Raw genomic sequence first — 17,938 nt, forward strand, 5'->3', positions numbered from 1 at the left:
CAAATAGCTCGAGTCATTCGTAAGGTTTTTTTATTATTATTTTTCCCTGAATAGTAGAATTTCACATTTACCTTAACTTCCAAGGATTTGAACCTGCAACATTACATCTGTAAGGGGGACACCATACCACTAGTCCGGTTAGTCAGGGGTCATTCGTAAGTTATTTAATATCATGAATCTTCATGGTTTTGAAAATAAAGTTTCATGTTGGGCTTTTCCCATAGGTACCTCTAATGATTAATGTATTTACTTGTGGAAATGAACAATAAATTAATTAGGCCCAATTAGTTATAGGCTGAAGTAATGAGAATTAGGCCTAAATGAAAGTTGATAATAGAATGTAGAAATGGGCCTTATAATTAAGAGTTTTTTTTTAATTGAAAATTTGAAAACAGTAATATGATGTGAGGTCTGGGCAGTAAATATGGAAGTTGATTTTAAAATGAAACATGGTTTTTTTTTTCTTATTTTACACGGTTGTCTAATTTAGTTTAAATATGTAATACACGTAAGTTACGTATATATATCAAAGGGTAAGATACACATATGTATCCTATTGAATACTTGCCTTCTTAATCGCGAATCGTGATTCTATGTTAATCGTGTTTTTCATAGTGTTTGTGATCATTAGTGTTTATGTAATCGTGTTCTTCAAGCTAAATAATGCATATAAAGTTTTTAAAGTGGTGGTGATTTAGGAGAAAGAAGAGATACTAGTGTTTTTGGGAATGTTAATAACCAATGTTTTAAAGACTGATATTTTATTTATACCGGGTTGGGTTAAAAAATGATACAACCGGGTTGAATCGGGTTGTACAGGAAGGTTCAACCGGGTTGAATAGTTTACCCTGTAATTTTATATAAATACAACTTTAACTCAAAAATAACCCAAAAGTACATGAATCATAATAAAAACTAATCTAAAAGCTAATCCATAATAAAAAAAATTATTTAATTTTTAAACAAAGTTTTTTAAAAAATAAAAGTGTACAATAGGTTTAAGACATCTTGGTTTACTCGTTTTATATTTATCTTATAGGTTAGAAGTCATTTTTAAAAAATGTGGGCCACAAAAAATACCAAAATCTATTGGGAACCAGTATGCTGGTTTAAACCGGTATTTAAGAAACCAGCGGTTTGACACTCTATTAAACCGGCTAAAATACCGGGCTCTACATACCAGCTACTTGTTCAAAATCCGGTATAACCGGTTCAACCGGCCGCTACGAACCGGTTTTTAAAACATTGTTAATAACTAAATGCTGGTTTCCAAAACTAACAATTTTTCTAAATTCCGAATTTGCCCTCATGCCATACTTGGTGTTGGATAAACAATTAATAACATTACATTAACACTAGAAAATATAAATAGTGTTAATTTTGTTGCAATAACTACTTACAAGAAGAGAAAAACTGTATTTAAAACTATGAATTCGGTGTACTATGAAACACAACATGTTCATATGAACTAAATACAACCAAGCTCACACTTGATAATGCTCCAGTTGAATATCTTTCCCACTCAAAGGCTCGTACTCGCCTAGATAACTTTCGAGATGATTCGACAAATCCCCTTTGTCGATGTTCTCATGATGATATGATTTGCAAACGAGATACAACACCGTATGAACTACTAGCCCGAACAGAAAACCAAACAAAAGTAATATGGAACACAACGCACCAAGACCGACCCTCTTCCATACATCCAACGAGCTTGCTTGCACCACAAGCAAGTCAAATATGAACTTTATGACAAAGAATGACAAGCTCAACAAAATGGAAACCGAAAAAGCGACTATTTGGTTTCCCTTGATTAGATTCTTGCTCTTTGTCATAGCTTGAAACCCGTATGAACTCTCAAGAACTGAGACCACACTTGCCAGTTGCCAACAAACGGTCATGTACACCGAGCCAATGGTGTATATAATCAAGAGAATGTAAACAAGGATGGTCCCAAATGGATATGGAACCAAAAATATAGAAATGAACATGATCAACATGGCTAGGAAGTTGTAAACAAAAAAGGCTACAAATATGCACAATAAGGTCACAATGAGTTTTTTCCAAACTCTTGGGACGACGCTCATGACTTTCTTAAAAGTCAACTCGCGTCCAGTGTAGACAAATGCAATCGTGTAGACGACTGCAGCTGTTGATAGGAGAGATAAGATGAGAAAGACTGCGATATATGCAACCTCGAAGAGTATAAAGGTGATCCATTCATATGAGAGTGTGTCAGAGATATTGCTGTACCTTTTTGTACCGGGGCGTGTGTATTGCTTTTGGTGTTCGGTATGTTCGATATCTTGGAATAACGAATTCGAGATCTCGAGATGTGCTAGGAAGATGATGGTTAAAGGAAGGATGAGGGTTAGGGTTATTTGAGTAAAGATTTGTCTCCATGATATGATGATTTTGTAGCTTTCTTTGAAGATACCAAAGAAGTCTAAAAATTGCATCTCTTCTTGTTCTCTATCCATTGTACAAAGATGAATGAGATTGGTGAGTGCAAATGATCCAAGTTGTGTTTAATAATGTAACCAAGAGGTTGACTCTTGTCTTTGACATTCAATACCAATTACACCCTCTTGATTTAATCACAATTACAACATGTGCCACTTGCCCCTTGATCTTTTCTCAAAACAATAATTCTATGTTGTTACGTTTCTGAAAAGAGTTTAGTGGGTCATACACGGTAGCTCATTGACGTCGGAGAACAATAACTTTGTTTTCAGTAGGATCGATTTTGCCATTCAAAAGGGGTGCAGCGCAGCTTGTTGTCCGCTTACTTGTTTCTATATTGTAATTGAATCCTTTTTATTATAAATGTGAATTAAAAAAAATAATCAAGAAACATTTCTATTTTAACCTCTTTACAAAGACACATATTTATCTATATTTATATTATATAATCAATAAAAAATTATAATGTTAACTTGTAATTAAGTATTCTCTTCATATCTTTTCTCATCTATCTTTTTCCCGCATCTCTATCTTATTAAATACGCTCATCTCTTTTTTATTAAAAATAATTGGAAAAAAAAAACTAACTATATCAATATCACACATTTATTTTAAATTAACCTTTATTTTAAATATACTTTGAAATTTAATTGTATAACTTTTGTTTTCAACATGGAACTCAAAACCTGATTATATATTAATTTTTACATAATTTTTCATTTTTTACAACTCATTAATATATGCTATATATTTTTTCACTTAAAAGTTTAATAACTTTACATACATTGGCATTTTCTACTTTTACACGGGTTCTAAGCTAGTTAAAGATAGGTAAATATATATACTACAAAAGTGTATGAATCCTGACTACGACAAGTTGTTTGTTTAAATAATATGTAAATTGTCTAATTGGATGGCGTAGTAATTTATTTAACTCTAACAATGTTATAATAATATTACGTTTACGCGGGGTTGACAGGGTCCAACCATGCATAACGAAGCTTATAATTAGTTAACTAAAGTCTTCATTTCACCATTGGTTGACAATTAAATATTAAATACCATAATTAATTCTAAGCCCATTTTTTAAAATATATAAACCCACCATTATTAACCCATTAGTCCATTACTAAACCATTTGATACTTTCATCCACTTGTTTTATTATTTTCAAGTAATAATCATAATTCTTATCAAGGAATAATACGTAACAGAATTAGGCATGTAACTAAACCGAACGTTGGGTGAATTGTTTGGCGAGAAGTTCGTTTATTTAATAAACGAACGAACATGAGCAAAAATTTGTGTTCGTTTAATTAAACTCACGAACATGAACACATGTTTCGTTCATTCATTTATGTTTGTGAACGTTCGTTTATTTATGTTCAATTATGTTCTTTTATTTATATTGTTTACACATTAATAGCAAATAATTAAACATTAACCGGAAGAATTATCTACTTAATGGTTTTATATTTGTTCATTTGTGTTCATATATGTTCGTTCATGTTTGTTTGAGTTCATTTACATTTGTTCATTTATGTTCATTGATGTTTGTTTATCTTTGTTCAATTATGTTCATTTATGTTCGTGAATTGTTCGTTTAGATTTTAAACAAACGAACACGAACCTGTTCATTTTTTTAATAAACGAACACGAATACAAAATACGCATTCGCGTTCGTTTAAAGTTAAATGAACGAACACGAACATGCCTTTGTTCATGTTCGTCCGGTTCATTTACAGACCTACAAAAACTACTACTGATACATATAGGCATTAAAGTGTGGTTCTCGTAGATCCTGCGCAGACAAACCTTTTGAACTGTACGAGATGTTTCGTCTACTGCACTTTCGATATTGTAATGCACCAACAAAACTTTAATATAACAACGGGTCCTCAACGGTGCGACCCGTAAGACCAACTTAAAAAACATGATCTACAGATCATGTTTTTTTTTTAACTTCCAAATCCAAAATTCATACATAGTATTTCAAATGATCTGCAACACGCAATATTGCTACATCGACTATGTCTAATCGCGTCTATACAACCCTGAAGGAATCCGCTATTTTCTTCAACTCATGATTTTGCCTCTTCCACTGCAAACCTACAAAAAAAAAATGCTACATTTCAAAATTCATAGCTTCTTTAAATAAGTATTAAGACACTTAATAACGTGTTCATTACCGTTAGCAAGTACACTAAATAAATAAAGCCGGTTTCCAGCAGCCGTTGCAGTGATCAAACAATGTGGTGGCTCTAACTCAAACTGATAATACTTTCTACCAGAGTATTCTTTAACTTGGCTATTGACCACTTTACCCTCCACATTTTCTCCGATCACCTCTGGCCCGAACGCGTTAATCACTTTTTCTGGAGGCCCAATTTTTTCTATTCGAGCATCGTCTTCTAAATCTATTTATAACAAAATGCATAATGGAATATATATTGAATAATAATAATAATAATGACACGTTGGTTTGTTAAATGATAATAAACTTACAGTCTGCAAATCTTAAAATGGGTGCAACGATGACAAAAAGTCGGCCTTCGCTTGAGTTACTAAACCTTAGATCAATCTCTGTTCCTCCAAGATCAGCTATTGACACTGGTGTCTGAAAGACATTGCAAAAGCATAAACTATAGGTGGAATAATGTTGGTCAAAATATATTGTTTTTTGAATTATACAAATATATAATGTAATGCATAAAATGCATAATCAACTCAAGTATGTATAAAACATGGTACAAAACATGTAAATTTGTAGAAATGACAAAAATGACCCTCAGTCTGCAAATAGATAATGTATTACATGGATCAAAAGTTAACACATATAAAACTGCATATTTGGATAAACCATAGGGATGAAAACCGCAGTTTACTCAAGAATAACACTAGATGGATTGTCAAAACATTTAAGAGTATATGAAGGGTATTTTTGTCATTTCACAACTCTTCAAATGAACAAACTCTTTAAATTTATGACCATTTTCTATCATTGTTGGAATGAGCAAAGTAAACAAATACTTGTAGGACTTGTAAGCCTGTAAACGAACCAAATGTTCAGGGAACAGTTCGTTAATCGTTTGGCGGGAAGTTCACTTATGTAATAAAAGAACGGGCATGAACAAAATTTGTTCATTTAGTTAAACAAATGAACATAAACACATCTATGATCTATGGCAGTTCGTTTACATACTTGAACTGTTTGTTTATACTCTTAATGAACATATATAAACAAACACGAAATTTTAATAAAGTTTTGGGATTAATATTACCTCTTCCCATCCATCGGGTACCAAAAAGACATATGGGATAATAGGACTCCACCCGACTCCATGTCCACCTGATTTCTCGTCCGGTCTCCTATAAGTCCTCCAGCCTGTCTGATTAAGGTTTTAAGTTTTTAAACTCGTGAAAATGACGAATAATTAACGTATAAAAATCATGTTATTATGTTTGCTTAAGGGGTGCTAAGGATTGTTTGTTCAAACAAATTATCTGCTTAGACCATGTGTAGTCGAATAACGCCCCTAACACATCAACACGCAGGGGCGTTAAATAACAAACAAACCACCCAACTCACAGTTTATATAAAAAAAAGAAATGATTAAAAATAAGGAATATTGATTTCAAATAATCCCAACTATGTTATATTACCAAATAACAGTCACAACTTCACACTTGGCTGGTGGCAGTCCTAACTAAAGGTGTATTTTTTCCAACGATCCGCGACTAATGGATAGTTAATTCCGTTAGTTTGTTGCTTACGTGGCATGCCTAGCGGGCCGTTGGAAAAAATAAACCTTTAGTTGGGACTGTTATTTGCCAACATGGCATGGTTGGGATAGTTTTAAACCTATTTTCTTAAAAAGAAGCAAACAATTATTGCCACGTAAAGCTTCCACATAGATTTTTATAGACAACTAGGCGTGTCACGTATGCATCAGACTAACTGATGTTTAACTCCATTAGCCGCAGACCACTGGTAAAAAATACGCCTTTAGTTGGGACTGTTATTTACTAACAGGGCATGGTTGGGATTATTTAAAACTAATTTTCTTAAAAAGAGACAAATGATTATTGCCATGTAATACCGCCACATAGATGTTTATCGACCACTACGCGTGCCACGTAAGCATCAGACTAACTGATGGTTAACTCCATTAGCCGCGGACCGCTGGTAAAAAATACACCTTTAATTGGGACCGCCACCAGCCAAGAGTGAAGTTGAGGCTGCTATTTTGTCAATATGACATAGTTGTGATTATTTAAAATGAGTTTTCTAAAAATAACTGTGTTTTCAGTTAAACCATAAGTCATTTTTGACGAGAAAGTTCGTAAGAGCCTATCCTACCCGGCAGTCACTTTTTAGTTTACCACTGCACATGGTCTAATCACATGCTTTTTTAACCGGAGAAACATTTTTTGCATTAATTTCTATCCAATTATCATGTTTGGGATTGCGTTTGAAAACAACTTCCTGGCTTATTGGTTTTTTCAAAAAACAATAAGTTAAAAAAGCGTTTGGCAATAATAAAAATCTTTCTTATTTCAACCTTTTAAAATGGTTAAAAAGCTGCTTTCTAAAATCCACAAATCCTGGCTTTTTAAATAAGTCAATAAGCTGTTTTGAAACTCAGTCCCTAAGTTGTTTAACTTACTCTACATAATCCTACAGTCATAATTTGGTAACTTAACATCCAAACATAACAGAAAGGAACCAACCTTGTTCATTAGGTTCCGATAAGCCCGGAATTCGACCCGCTAAAAGCCCTTGTTTCACAACAGCAAATCCATCTTTTGGAAACCCAAACATTGCTGAAGAAGCCAATGACACACCAGAAACAAGTGCAGTTCTTCTTCCTAAAACATTAACATGTTCTTCTAAGTTTGCATCAATCTTTGTTACATTAATAACATGTAGCTTTTGCTTGTTGGGTTTTAATAAAAACCCAAAATTTGCATATAATATTGTTCCCATTTGGTTTGTTGGATCTTTAATGGCTGATGATTGAGTGGAATGAAATCTTGTAATGAGGGTGTGTTTTATGCATATTAAAATACAATTTTCTTTTTTTTTTTTGTAATATTGCATGGTTGAAATTCAGTTATCTGAAAATGAGAATGGTCTGGCTTGGAATTGGCCAAGTGTTTGATTGTGGTTGGATGTCAGATTATTAAGAAAGAACTGGAGTCTTGTACTGTTGTTTAGGTGTTTTACTCTCAATCATAAAGAAATAAGTAGAAAATAATAATAATAATAAAAGTAAACTGCGGTTTTCATCCTTGTGGTGTGTTCGAATATGTGGTTTTAGTCAAATAATTTTAAATCTGCGATTTTCGTTCATATGGTTTCATTTCACTTACAATTAAGCCCGACCCCACTAACCCTGTTAAGTCTGGTCGTTAAACCCATAAACGTGCCCCTCACATGAGGGGCAGTTTTGTCCTTTTTCTCCCCAAATAAACCCTAGCCCTAATTCGCAAGCCCCTTCGCATGAGAGGCTGAGGTGCATTTAGGGAAAAAATGACAAAATTGCCCTTCATGTGAGTGGCACATTGATGGGTTAACGGTCAGACTTAACGGAGTTAGCAGGGTCGGGTTTAATTGCAAGTGAAATGAAACCATAGGGACGTAAATCACAGATTTAAAACTATTTGACTAAAATCGCAGATTTAGACAAACCATAGGGAGAAAAACTGCAGTTTACTCTAATAATAATTATAAAACATTAATTTTTAAAGCATATAAAAGTAAAATTTATAATATATTTGAGTCATTAAAAGTCATAAAATTAAAACTTTACCCTTATATATATATATATATATATATATATATATATTAAAAAACCAAATCTGTTCTCTCTCACATATTTACATATTTTACTGTTCATGAATCTATTTGTCTTTTTGTCTACAGTACAATTTCTTTCTGTAGCGTAATCTTGACACGTATCAGTGCGTGTCCTGCACTCCTGCTATGATCAACAAATTGGAGAACGTGAAGCCTTTCTTTATCGACCGTCTGTCCTAACAAGTTAAGTGGATTCCAATTCCTGTAACCCTAAGAACTAAGGACAAAAACTCTTAGGAGTTTACTTGTAATTAGTTTGATAAAACTCGCTCAAAATTCAACTCGAGCTGATCTAACTTAAGCTGGTAGCTCGTATAAACTTTAAACGAAAGTAGCTCAAGCTAGCCATCTCGTATACTGATTTTTCTTGTATATTTATAACTTGGTAGTCTGCATTTGAGTTTTTGTAGCATAACAGTATTGTTAAGTGTGAGCTTAACTTTCAACTCAATTTAAAGATTACAAGTCGAGCTTGAGCTGAGCTCAGCTCCTTTAAACCACCGTAATCCAATCATAAAAAACCCGAACTCGGAACCAGACCAAAAAAAACCCGAAACCGGGTTTTTTATACCCAGGTTTTTACTACCCAAACCCGTGCCCGACCCTGTCTGTGCGGTACGAATAGGGTACGCATTTCAGTACCGTACCCAGAAATAGAACCAATTTGTACCCGGTAATACCCGAAAACTGAAACATGCTCCATATCTAGAACCGGGTTTTTCAAATACCAGATATAAACCTAAAAAATAGCAGAAAAGTACGCCAAAAAAGTGCAGCTCCTTAAAAAACTCAATCTACATACGAAAAAAACCCGGGAAAACCCCAAAAATAGGGGTTTTTTTTCAATACTTTGAAATATGGTATTCAAATACCTGGTATTTAAAATACCAAGTTCTATACCCGACCCGAACTCAGTGCATAGGGTATGATTCTTAGAGACAATACCCGGACTCGAACCCAACCCGGGTATGGCCAATACTCGATTTTTCACCCCCCGGTCATACCCGGAACTGGGTATTAGAAAAATCCGATTTTTGCACCTCTACTCGTTACTATTAAGATACCGAAAACCAATAAAATGGACACTATTCACAAAATCTCTAAATCAAATTAAATAGTGACAAAAATATTACAACTTTTGTATTCTATATAACTCATATCAATTAACAGAGCATCAACAACTAGAAAGTGAAGCACAAGTCAAGGCAAAATCATGGGTGGTTTCCATTTATTGAAATCAACCAAATCTCTATTAACAATAGATCCATTATGCAACCAAAACGTTTCAGGCGAGTGATGAAACCGCCTTGTTTTCCTTTGTAATTCCCATAATATCGCGCTAAACGCGGAACATGGTTCTGAATCAGGACGGTAGACCCATAAACATCTTACACGTCTACCACGGGCTATCATTTCCTCTACGTGTTTATCTGTACATAATATAATTGAAATAAAATGTAATATACTTTTTATTTTTTTTATTATTATTATAACTTATATTGAATGAAGACAAACCTGGTATGGACTCCAAATACTCCAAAAGTTGAGTATCGATTCTTGAAGATGGCCATTTAATTGATATTTGAGAATAATCTACAACGTTTTGAAACGGTAACTCTGCGTGATCTGATAAAAGCACCGGTACACACTCCTGTTTTGTATTAATAAACCAAATTAGCCAACACACGATGAACATGACCAAACTTTTTGTTCATTAGTTAAAATGAACGAACTTGAACACATGTTTTGTCTCATTTGTTCATTTATGTTGGTGAACATTCGTTTACGTTCATTTATATTGGTATTTAAATGTTTTACGCCTGTTACAATTTATTCTAGTTTTAATAACCTTTTAGGTCCAGCATATTGTTGTATACATTTACTTTCATTCATCTACGCTCAGTTTTATGTTTGTTCGTCTACGTTTGTGAACCGCTTGTTTATAATGTTAACGAACGAACATAAACGAACACTTTCATTTTCATAACTAACGAACACGAACAAGAAAAACCTGTTTGTTTAAATGTTCGTGTTCAATCATTTTCGTTCCCTAAAAATTGAATTCGTGTTCATTCAGTTCGTTTACAAGTCATCATCATCATCATCATCGTACTCAGTATATCCCACCAATAGCAATGCTATGGTAGGGTCTGAGGAGGGTAAGATGTAGACAGCCTTACCTCTATCCCATAGGGATAGAGAGGCTGCTTCCGGTGAGACCCCCGGCTCGATAGTAGTTTTGCATCAAGCCTTGGACATAAGGCACATAGCACTCAATCATCGGGACACCGGCTGATTGGTGCATGTGCCCTTGTCTTTCGGCTATCAACGCCACCACATGATGCCTGATTAACTTTCCGCCACTTTTAACGTTATTTTCACGAGATTAGTAAAATAACGTCAATATTAGTGCAATTTTACTTTTGCCCACCCGAGGGTTCACACATCTATACATTATATGCGCGCACCGCAAGCAGGGCGTCAGTTCGTTTACAAGAGAAAAACAGAAAATAATGAAGAACTAAAATAATCTCCATTTAGCCTTATATTATGGATCGGTTCCTCTGGTTTCTAACTATTTAATGCTTCTGATTTGAGCCTCCCTCTATATATATGCATGTGTGTGTGTGTTATATGTGTATGTGTGTGTATACATATATAGAGAGAGAGAGATATATACCACAAAAAAGGACTCGTAAAAGCGAAGGGTCCATGATGACTCTCCACGCGGAGCCAAACAGAATTTAGCATTGCGAAGGTGTAGAAAATAATCAGCTTTCCCCAATTTATCAGGCCCGCTAAACTTCAATTCTGGACATTCCAACTGTCGATAATATCAATATGCAAATTGTTTGCAGAAACATAAAACGTAAATAACATAAACACATAACAGAATCAAATTTTAAAAGCTATAATACCTTATGCGGGAATTGTTTAGCAAGGTTTATTAATTGAAGACGCCCAGCTTTGCCTTGCGCGCGGCCCAAATAATTGGCTAAATATTTCCTCTTAGATAATGGCAAAGGCTCTACAAGCTTCATTCCATTAGTTGTCATACCATCATCGACATTTCCAGGGATAATTATGTCTTTCCATGTATTAAAGGCACTCGTGTCACGTTTATCTGTTCGGTCACCCTGTAATTACAATGCATAATTAGGCCTGTAAACAAACCGAACGCTCGGTGACTGTTCGTGAACCGTTCGGCGGGAAGTTCGTTTATTTCATAAGCGAACAAACATGAACAAAAAATTTGCGTTAGTTTAATTAAACGAACAAACACGAACACATGTTCGTTCATTCATTTATGTTCTATTATGTTTGTTTATTTATGTTCATTCATGTCCACTTATTTACGTTCGTTTATGTTCGTTTACATATTAATAGAAAACAATTATATATTATCTTGAAGAGTCATCTAGTTAATGGTTTTATATTTGTTCATGCTTAGTTACATTTGATAATATATATAGTCATTTTTGTTTGTTTATCTTTATTCAGTTATGTTCATTTATGTTCGTGAACTGTTTGTTTAGAAGTTAAATAAACGAACACGAACACATTGTTCGATTAAGTGTTCGTGTTCGTGTTCGTTTAAAGCTAAATGAACAAACACAAGCATGCCAATGTCCATGTTCGTTCGGTTCGTTTACATCTCTATGTATAATTGTATATGTAACAAGATGTAACTGAAATCATACACATGCAACTTATAAAAAGAATCTTGCCTCAGGAGTTAAAATTATTGATCGGTTTATATAAGTCGCCCATGATTTGAATAAGTGGGCCCCAGCACCACTGCCACGTAGGACAAGTAGTTAGTAACAATATATAATTTATAAAAAAGTATGATCACAATTAATATAAAGAAATGCAAAAGAAAATTAATAAGTATATTAAATAAGTAATCAATCACACCTTGGAAACACAAATATGTGGTCACGACCGCCTGATAATCTGAAATATGGCATTTGGCTTAATACCTGAAAGCAAATAGAAATGAACCCATTTTTTAAAATGATGAAACTTATAAAGTACAATTTATCTTATTAAACTACAAATAAGAATAATTACGCTATATTATACCTTGACATAAGTCTGGTTTATCTCTTTATCATTAAGACCACCCATCATCCGCACACATTTAACATAAGACGGAACAAAAAACAGATCTGCATCCGCCTTGTTACGTGTACGAAACCTTGATTTAAGTAAAAGCTTGTGTATCTTGACCTACAATTTCATATTAGTGTCATAATAGAAGAAACTAGGGCTCAAATCACAAACATAAACCTTGTATATGTTAAATGAAAATTAATAGAAACATAATAAGCGATTTGGAAGGAAATCATATTGACTAGAATAGATGCAATGTTTCAACAACTAGGGATGTAAACGAGCCGAGCTGACATTTCGAGCTCTTTTTCTAAAGCTCAAGCCCGGCTCGTTTATTATTCATTAATTAACTTATATATGTTTTTGAATATTCTTATATTTAAAAAAAAAATCTTAAACAAGTCTAAGCTCGGCTCGAGCTCATGTAGTAACTTAAACAAGCTAAAGCTCGGCTTGAACTTGGCCGTACAGTGTAAAATTAATACATAGAAGTCCAAAAGAGGTAAAACGTAAAACTACACAAGGATCGAGCTCAGTCTCGTAAGTAAACGGGATTTATTTGAAGCTCAGGCTCATCTCGAGGACGAATTAGCTAGGCTCGTTTTAAGTGTTTTATCGATCCGATCTCAGGTAGCTCACGAGCGGGGCGGTTCGTTCAAAATGATAACATATTTGAACATCTTCTGAATCAAACACAGATCTCATCACCAATATGATAAATCATAATTCATAATCACAAATATTAACTATTTAACTTTAAAACCTAATCAAATTTGGCAATGCATCAACACCAATCACTAAATCAATCAATCAATCAATCTCAACTTCAATAACCTAAACACGAGCAAAACCGACACCGTATCGAATCAAATATCTACCTGAGTTCCCCACTGGCCTTTACCACACGCTTCCGGCGTGATCCTACCGTCACGTCCGTACAACAACTGCTTAATTCCATCAATCTCATTCTCATCATACACATATATCTTCACATCCACATCCGTACCGTATCCACGCCGCGGCCACCGGAATATACCGTCTCCGTCGGCGCCGGAGAAGTGCGTGACGTCAGAGTGTGACGTGGCAGGTGACTGGTCGAAGAGCCTGGTGGTGAAGAAGGTGATGGCGATTAGAGTTAGGGCTCCGATCTGGTGTGTGCGGGTGCAGGGAGTGGTCGGTGGAGGCCCGAATAATCTGCTCATTGGTTTTGAGTTTGAAGTGTTGGTGGTTACTGTGTGTGGAATGAGGATTTGAGGAAGAAAGGGTGTACGACGTCGTTTTTGGGTATTTTGGTTATAAGTTAGTGAAATTACTAAAAGGCCCTTTAATTAAAAATTATAAGTATTGTAAAGATGCAATTAGGGGTGCAAACGAGCCGAGCCCGAGCTTGAGTAGGCTCGAGGTTGGCTCGTTTAACTTATATGGATCGAGCTCTATTTTTGAAACTCAAGCTCGACTCGTGAGTGGATTCTCAAGCTCGAGCTTGGTTCAGGTTCGACTCGTTTACTATTAATTAATTTTTTTTATATTTATAATTATATATATATATATATATATATATATATTTCAATTATAATTTTATGTATAAAATAATATATATTATTTAGTTATTTTTTCATAACATTAAATATATTAATTAATATATATATATATATATATATATATATATATATTATAAATGGCAGGCTCATTTAGGCCATGAGCCGGCTCGAGTTCGATAAGTGAAGCTTGGGCTCGGGCTCGTTTATTAGACGAGCTTACTTTTAAACTTGAGCTCAGGCTCGGGCTCGATTGAGCTTTTTCACAAGTCGATTTCAAGTAGCTCGACTCGTTTGCACCCCTAGTGGAAACATGTAAAGTTGCAAGCGAGCTAATTGAGCTTGAATCTATAGATGCTCGAAACAAGCCAAGCTTTTTCCAGCTCCTCTAAGAAGGATTTGAGGAAGAAAGAGTCTACGACGTCGTTTTGGTATCTGGTTATAAAATTAATAAAAGGTCCTTGAATTAAAAATTAAGTTTTGGTTTATGAGGGCTCGACCTTGCTCGTTTCAAGCTCTTTTCCTAAAGCTCGCCCATGATTTGTTTTTTTCAAGCTCGGGCTCAGCTCGTTTAATTTTATATACATTTTATTAGTTTTATATGTTTTCAGAAAAACCTTAAACATGCTAAGCTTGGCTCGAGTTCGTATAGTACCATAAACGGGCTAAAGCTCAGTTGCCAAGTGTTAACTTAATACATAGAAGTCCGAAAGGCACAAACAAGCCTAAACGAGCTTCACATACAAGGCTCGAGCTCGATAACTAAACGAGCTTTACATAAGGTTCAGGCTCGGTTGTGTGTGTGTAGAAGGAGGATTTGAGGAAGAAAGGGTGCACGACGTCGTTTTTGGAATCTTGGTTATAACTGAAAGTACTGAAAGGCCCTTGAATTAAAAAATTAAGGTGATGTTTGGGATTGCTTATTCGAATCTTCTTTAACTTTTTAAAAAGTTAGTAAGATATATACGTTGTTTGACAAACAAAAAGGACGGATTTTAACTATCAACAAAGCAAAATAAGGAGGTTTTGATAAGTTGCGAAACTACAACCCTCAAACACATTACACTCATTTTAAAAAGAGTGTCTTTTTTGTCATTTTCACTTTTCTCACCACATAAGCTAATCCAAACAATTTTTTAACAACTCATTTCAAAATATTCATAAGTTAGTAAGCCCTTTTAACAAAAAAAATCCTTTTTGACTTAAGCAATCCCAAGCACACCCTAACTCGAGTTTAAGTGTTGTTCTAGTCATTAGTAGTATCATTTTGGTTTATTTTCATCTCATTAGCCTCATCATTTGACTTTCATATGAGGAAAGGTTAACAGCAGAGGCTAACGGGGTTAAGTGACCGAAGGGAAAAAAAAGACTATAACCAAACTAAATAACTAGAAAAAAAAAGAGGTTTTTTTTTTTTTTTTTTTTTTACTAAAAGTGGGAATTTGAGCAAACCTAGATGATTAAAACAATAGTTAAAACTCTATGCATAACTTCGATAAAAATGCAATGGTGTAAGGAGGTTCGTGAGGAGGTTCATTTGGGTCGTCGTTAAACAGAAGTGATGTGGGCCTAAACCTTAACGAGTCGTCGAAGTGGATTGGTTTGATAACGGGCTCGGTATTAATAAGCCCAGTTCAGGACGTCAATTTACATGTCGTCTTCCCCTTTCCTTATGCTACATAAATAATTTATTACAATCATTCGTGTGTACGTTAAGAGCATGTTTGGGATTGAGTTTGAAAAATGCTTATTGGCTTATTGGTGTTTTCAAAAAACCAATAAATTAAAATGTGTTTGGCAATCATAAAAAACTTTTTCATTTTAGATTTTTGAAAGGTTAAAAAACATTTTTCCAAAATCTCCAAATCCTAGCTTTTCAAAATGGCTTTTTGAAAAAGCCAATAAGCATTTTTCAAACTCAATCCCAAACATGCCCTAAATCCTTTTTATGAAGGTTTATAAAACTTAAAAGTGTATTTAGAAGACTCGAAGCGAAGCTATTTTTTCGTGCATTGCCAAGACGGTGAAAGATATAATTTCCTTAAGTTATTTTTGGATCAAGATCGTTCAACTCTTAAGAGCATTGTATGTAAAGATTGATGTAATTTCTCATTATAACTTTTTTTGTTAGTTCAAGAGTCTTGCTAGTTGTTTGAATGACATTTGTCTGGCCTCTTTCTTGACACCCTATCTAGTTATAAAAACGTTGGGCTCCATTTCATAATCCTATAATATAGAACAAGAATGGCTTAATGAAACCCTAAAAGTTGTGTTCAATCGAAATCCACAGGTAACGATGATTATATACATCTCACTTTTGCAGTTGACACAAATAGCCCCTCCAATCCTCTTAAACGGCAACAAGAGTCCTCCAATTTTATCCTTCTTAGAGCAAGTGTTGTGGACGAAGTAGGGACGACACCCCCTTCCACCTTAGCACAACATTGGATCCCAAGCCATAACACACAAGCAGGGGGGACACTAATTCCATCTCTAACGCCAACTGGTTAACGGCCAAGACAACACAAACATGTGGCTAACATGGCGACACTTTTCGTTAACTAACTCTTTTAATATTTGGTCTTGCGGGTTAGGTTGTCCTTTGGGGTATGCCCTGAGGTCTCTAGTCTCTTGTTGCGTATCGCTTTGTCATATTTATGAAATTTTTGCAAAATGTATGTCCCCTCTAAAAAAAATCGCTACCACCTTAACATAAAACTTTTATTGAGAATTAATAACATTAATTATTATATTCTACAATAACTATTTGCATTATGACAAATTAAATCACCACATCATTTCAAATTATATCATATCAATGTTATATTATGTTATATTCAATCAAATCATATATTATGAGTTACTGTATCTTTACTGTAGCATATCATATTATGTCATATATTCAATCACCCAAATTTTGTTGGAAAAAAAACATAATATTCTCAAAAACTTTATAAATCAATTGTAGGATTAAATGTGAATCAATCTTAAAATATTTGTTTCTCTCGTGAAAAATTGGGTTTCTTGCTACATATATTTCAACCTTGGTATCATGAGAACTTTATTATCTAGGTTACTTCACATGTAACCAAACACAAATAGTAATAACAAGTTCTTAAAATGATCTATATAAAACACAAATAAAAGTTTTTTTTATCAAAAATATACACCTCATGGGAATTAAGGCCATTACCTTTGTTACATCAACTGTACTAAGTAATCATTTTGTAAGCTTATGTTTTAAAATAAATTATATATATTTTTATATATCATTTGTTTAAACAATTATGAACTCTAAGAAAATTGGCCTTAGTCGTTCTCCCTTCCTTTCGGCCCGGCCCTACCAATTCCGCAAGAACTCAAATTCCTGTTTATTAGGTATTGATGGCACAAGATGAACTTAATTAACATTGGCAAAAAATCAACATAATATTTACAATTAACTTTGGTGAAGTTAATAAAATTTTGTTTTTTTAATAACAGAATTACAGTATTTTTTTTTAATTATATAGAATCCAACTGTAACATAATAAAAAATCTTACAAGATCAATCACAAAATAGAAACAAAGATGTAAAATAAAAGTTGGAGTTCCATTGCAAATAAAAATATACGCTTATTTACATATTAAATTGGTAACCGCAAAGTTACAATTACAAGTGTATGACATATTATTTCAATCACCATCAAATTCCAGGCTCTTTGTTTCTATCCACGATATCACCGAATCTTTTGATGAACGTGTTTACCACTCTACGATCCTGCTCGATTGACCTCAAACTGAACCATGTTCATAGCTTTCACCCAAGGTACCATGGTTCATGGATTTCACCCAAGGTATCATGGGCCTTTGTACTAGATGGCCTCTTTCTTAGCACCCTATCTAATTACCAAACATCGGGCTCCAACGTTGATTAAGCACATCAAAGTACATGCTATGAGCAACCAACATGTTATGTTTCG

The 17,938-nt window shown here is 34.1% G+C and overlaps 4 protein-coding genes across 4 annotated transcripts in view; all 4 read right to left on the reverse strand.

The window, feature by feature from the left end:
- LOC143555688 (serine carboxypeptidase-like 42) overlaps nucleotides 1–17,938 on the reverse strand; it is a 255,347-nt gene that overhangs the window by 144,660 nt on the left and 92,749 nt on the right. The window lies entirely within an intron of this gene.
- Nucleotides 1,485–2,480, reverse strand: LOC143555705 (uncharacterized). Its single transcript, XM_077045213.1, has one exon. It carries the CDS (start codon nucleotides 2,478–2,480, stop codon nucleotides 1,485–1,487), a length of 996 nt encoding a protein of 331 aa, XP_076901328.1.
- Nucleotides 4,362–7,469, reverse strand: LOC143555686 (psbP domain-containing protein 4, chloroplastic-like). Its single transcript, XM_077045197.1, has 5 exons — nucleotides 7,194–7,469; nucleotides 5,744–5,847; nucleotides 4,968–5,079; nucleotides 4,652–4,879; nucleotides 4,362–4,571 (listed from the first exon to the last, which is right to left on the reverse strand). Exons 1-5 carry the CDS (start codon nucleotides 7,447–7,449, stop codon nucleotides 4,507–4,509), a joined length of 765 nt encoding a protein of 254 aa, XP_076901312.1. The 5' UTR covers nucleotides 7,450–7,469; the 3' UTR covers nucleotides 4,362–4,506.
- Nucleotides 9,515–17,791, reverse strand: LOC143555706 (putative glucuronosyltransferase Os03g0107900). The gene is made up of 9 exons (XM_077045214.1): nucleotides 17,750–17,791; nucleotides 13,317–13,760; nucleotides 12,409–12,555; nucleotides 12,241–12,305; nucleotides 12,051–12,120; nucleotides 11,241–11,459; nucleotides 11,003–11,146; nucleotides 9,838–9,973; nucleotides 9,515–9,752 (listed from the first exon to the last, which is right to left on the reverse strand). Exons 1-9 carry the CDS (start codon nucleotides 17,789–17,791, stop codon nucleotides 9,523–9,525), a joined length of 1,497 nt encoding a protein of 498 aa, XP_076901329.1. The 3' UTR covers nucleotides 9,515–9,522.

The sequence above is a fragment of the Bidens hawaiensis genome, unplaced genomic scaffold (genome assembly GCF_021521415.1).
Source record: "Bidens hawaiensis isolate Kalapana, Puna unplaced genomic scaffold, B.hawaiensis_p1.1 tig00018246_1, whole genome shotgun sequence".
Lineage (NCBI taxonomy): Eukaryota > Viridiplantae > Streptophyta > Magnoliopsida > Asterales > Asteraceae > Bidens > Bidens hawaiensis.

Coding starts and splice junctions, on each gene's coding strand:
- LOC143555705 (XM_077045213.1), bottom strand. CDS start 2,480: ATGGATAGAGAACAAGAAGAGATGCAATTTTTAGACTTCTTTGGTATC.
- LOC143555686 (XM_077045197.1), bottom strand. CDS start 7,449: ATGGGAACAATATTATATGCAAATTTTGGGTTTTTATTAAAACCCAAC. Junction 5,848..7,193: donor ATCGGAACCTAATGAACAAG/GTTGGTTCCTTT, acceptor TTAATCAGACAG/GCTGGAGGACTTATAGGAGA. Junction 4,572..4,651: donor ATTTAGTGTACTTGCTAACG/GTAATGAACACG, acceptor TTTTTTTTGTAG/GTTTGCAGTGGAAGAGGCAA.
- LOC143555706 (XM_077045214.1), bottom strand. CDS start 17,791: ATGGTACCTTGGGTGAAAGCTATGAACATGGTTCAGTTTGAG. Junction 12,306..12,408: donor TAAACCAGACTTATGTCAAG/GTATAATATAGC, acceptor ATTTGCTTTCAG/GTATTAAGCCAAATGCCATA. Junction 12,121..12,240: donor CACATATTTGTGTTTCCAAG/GTGTGATTGATT, acceptor CCTACGTGGCAG/TGGTGCTGGGGCCCACTTAT.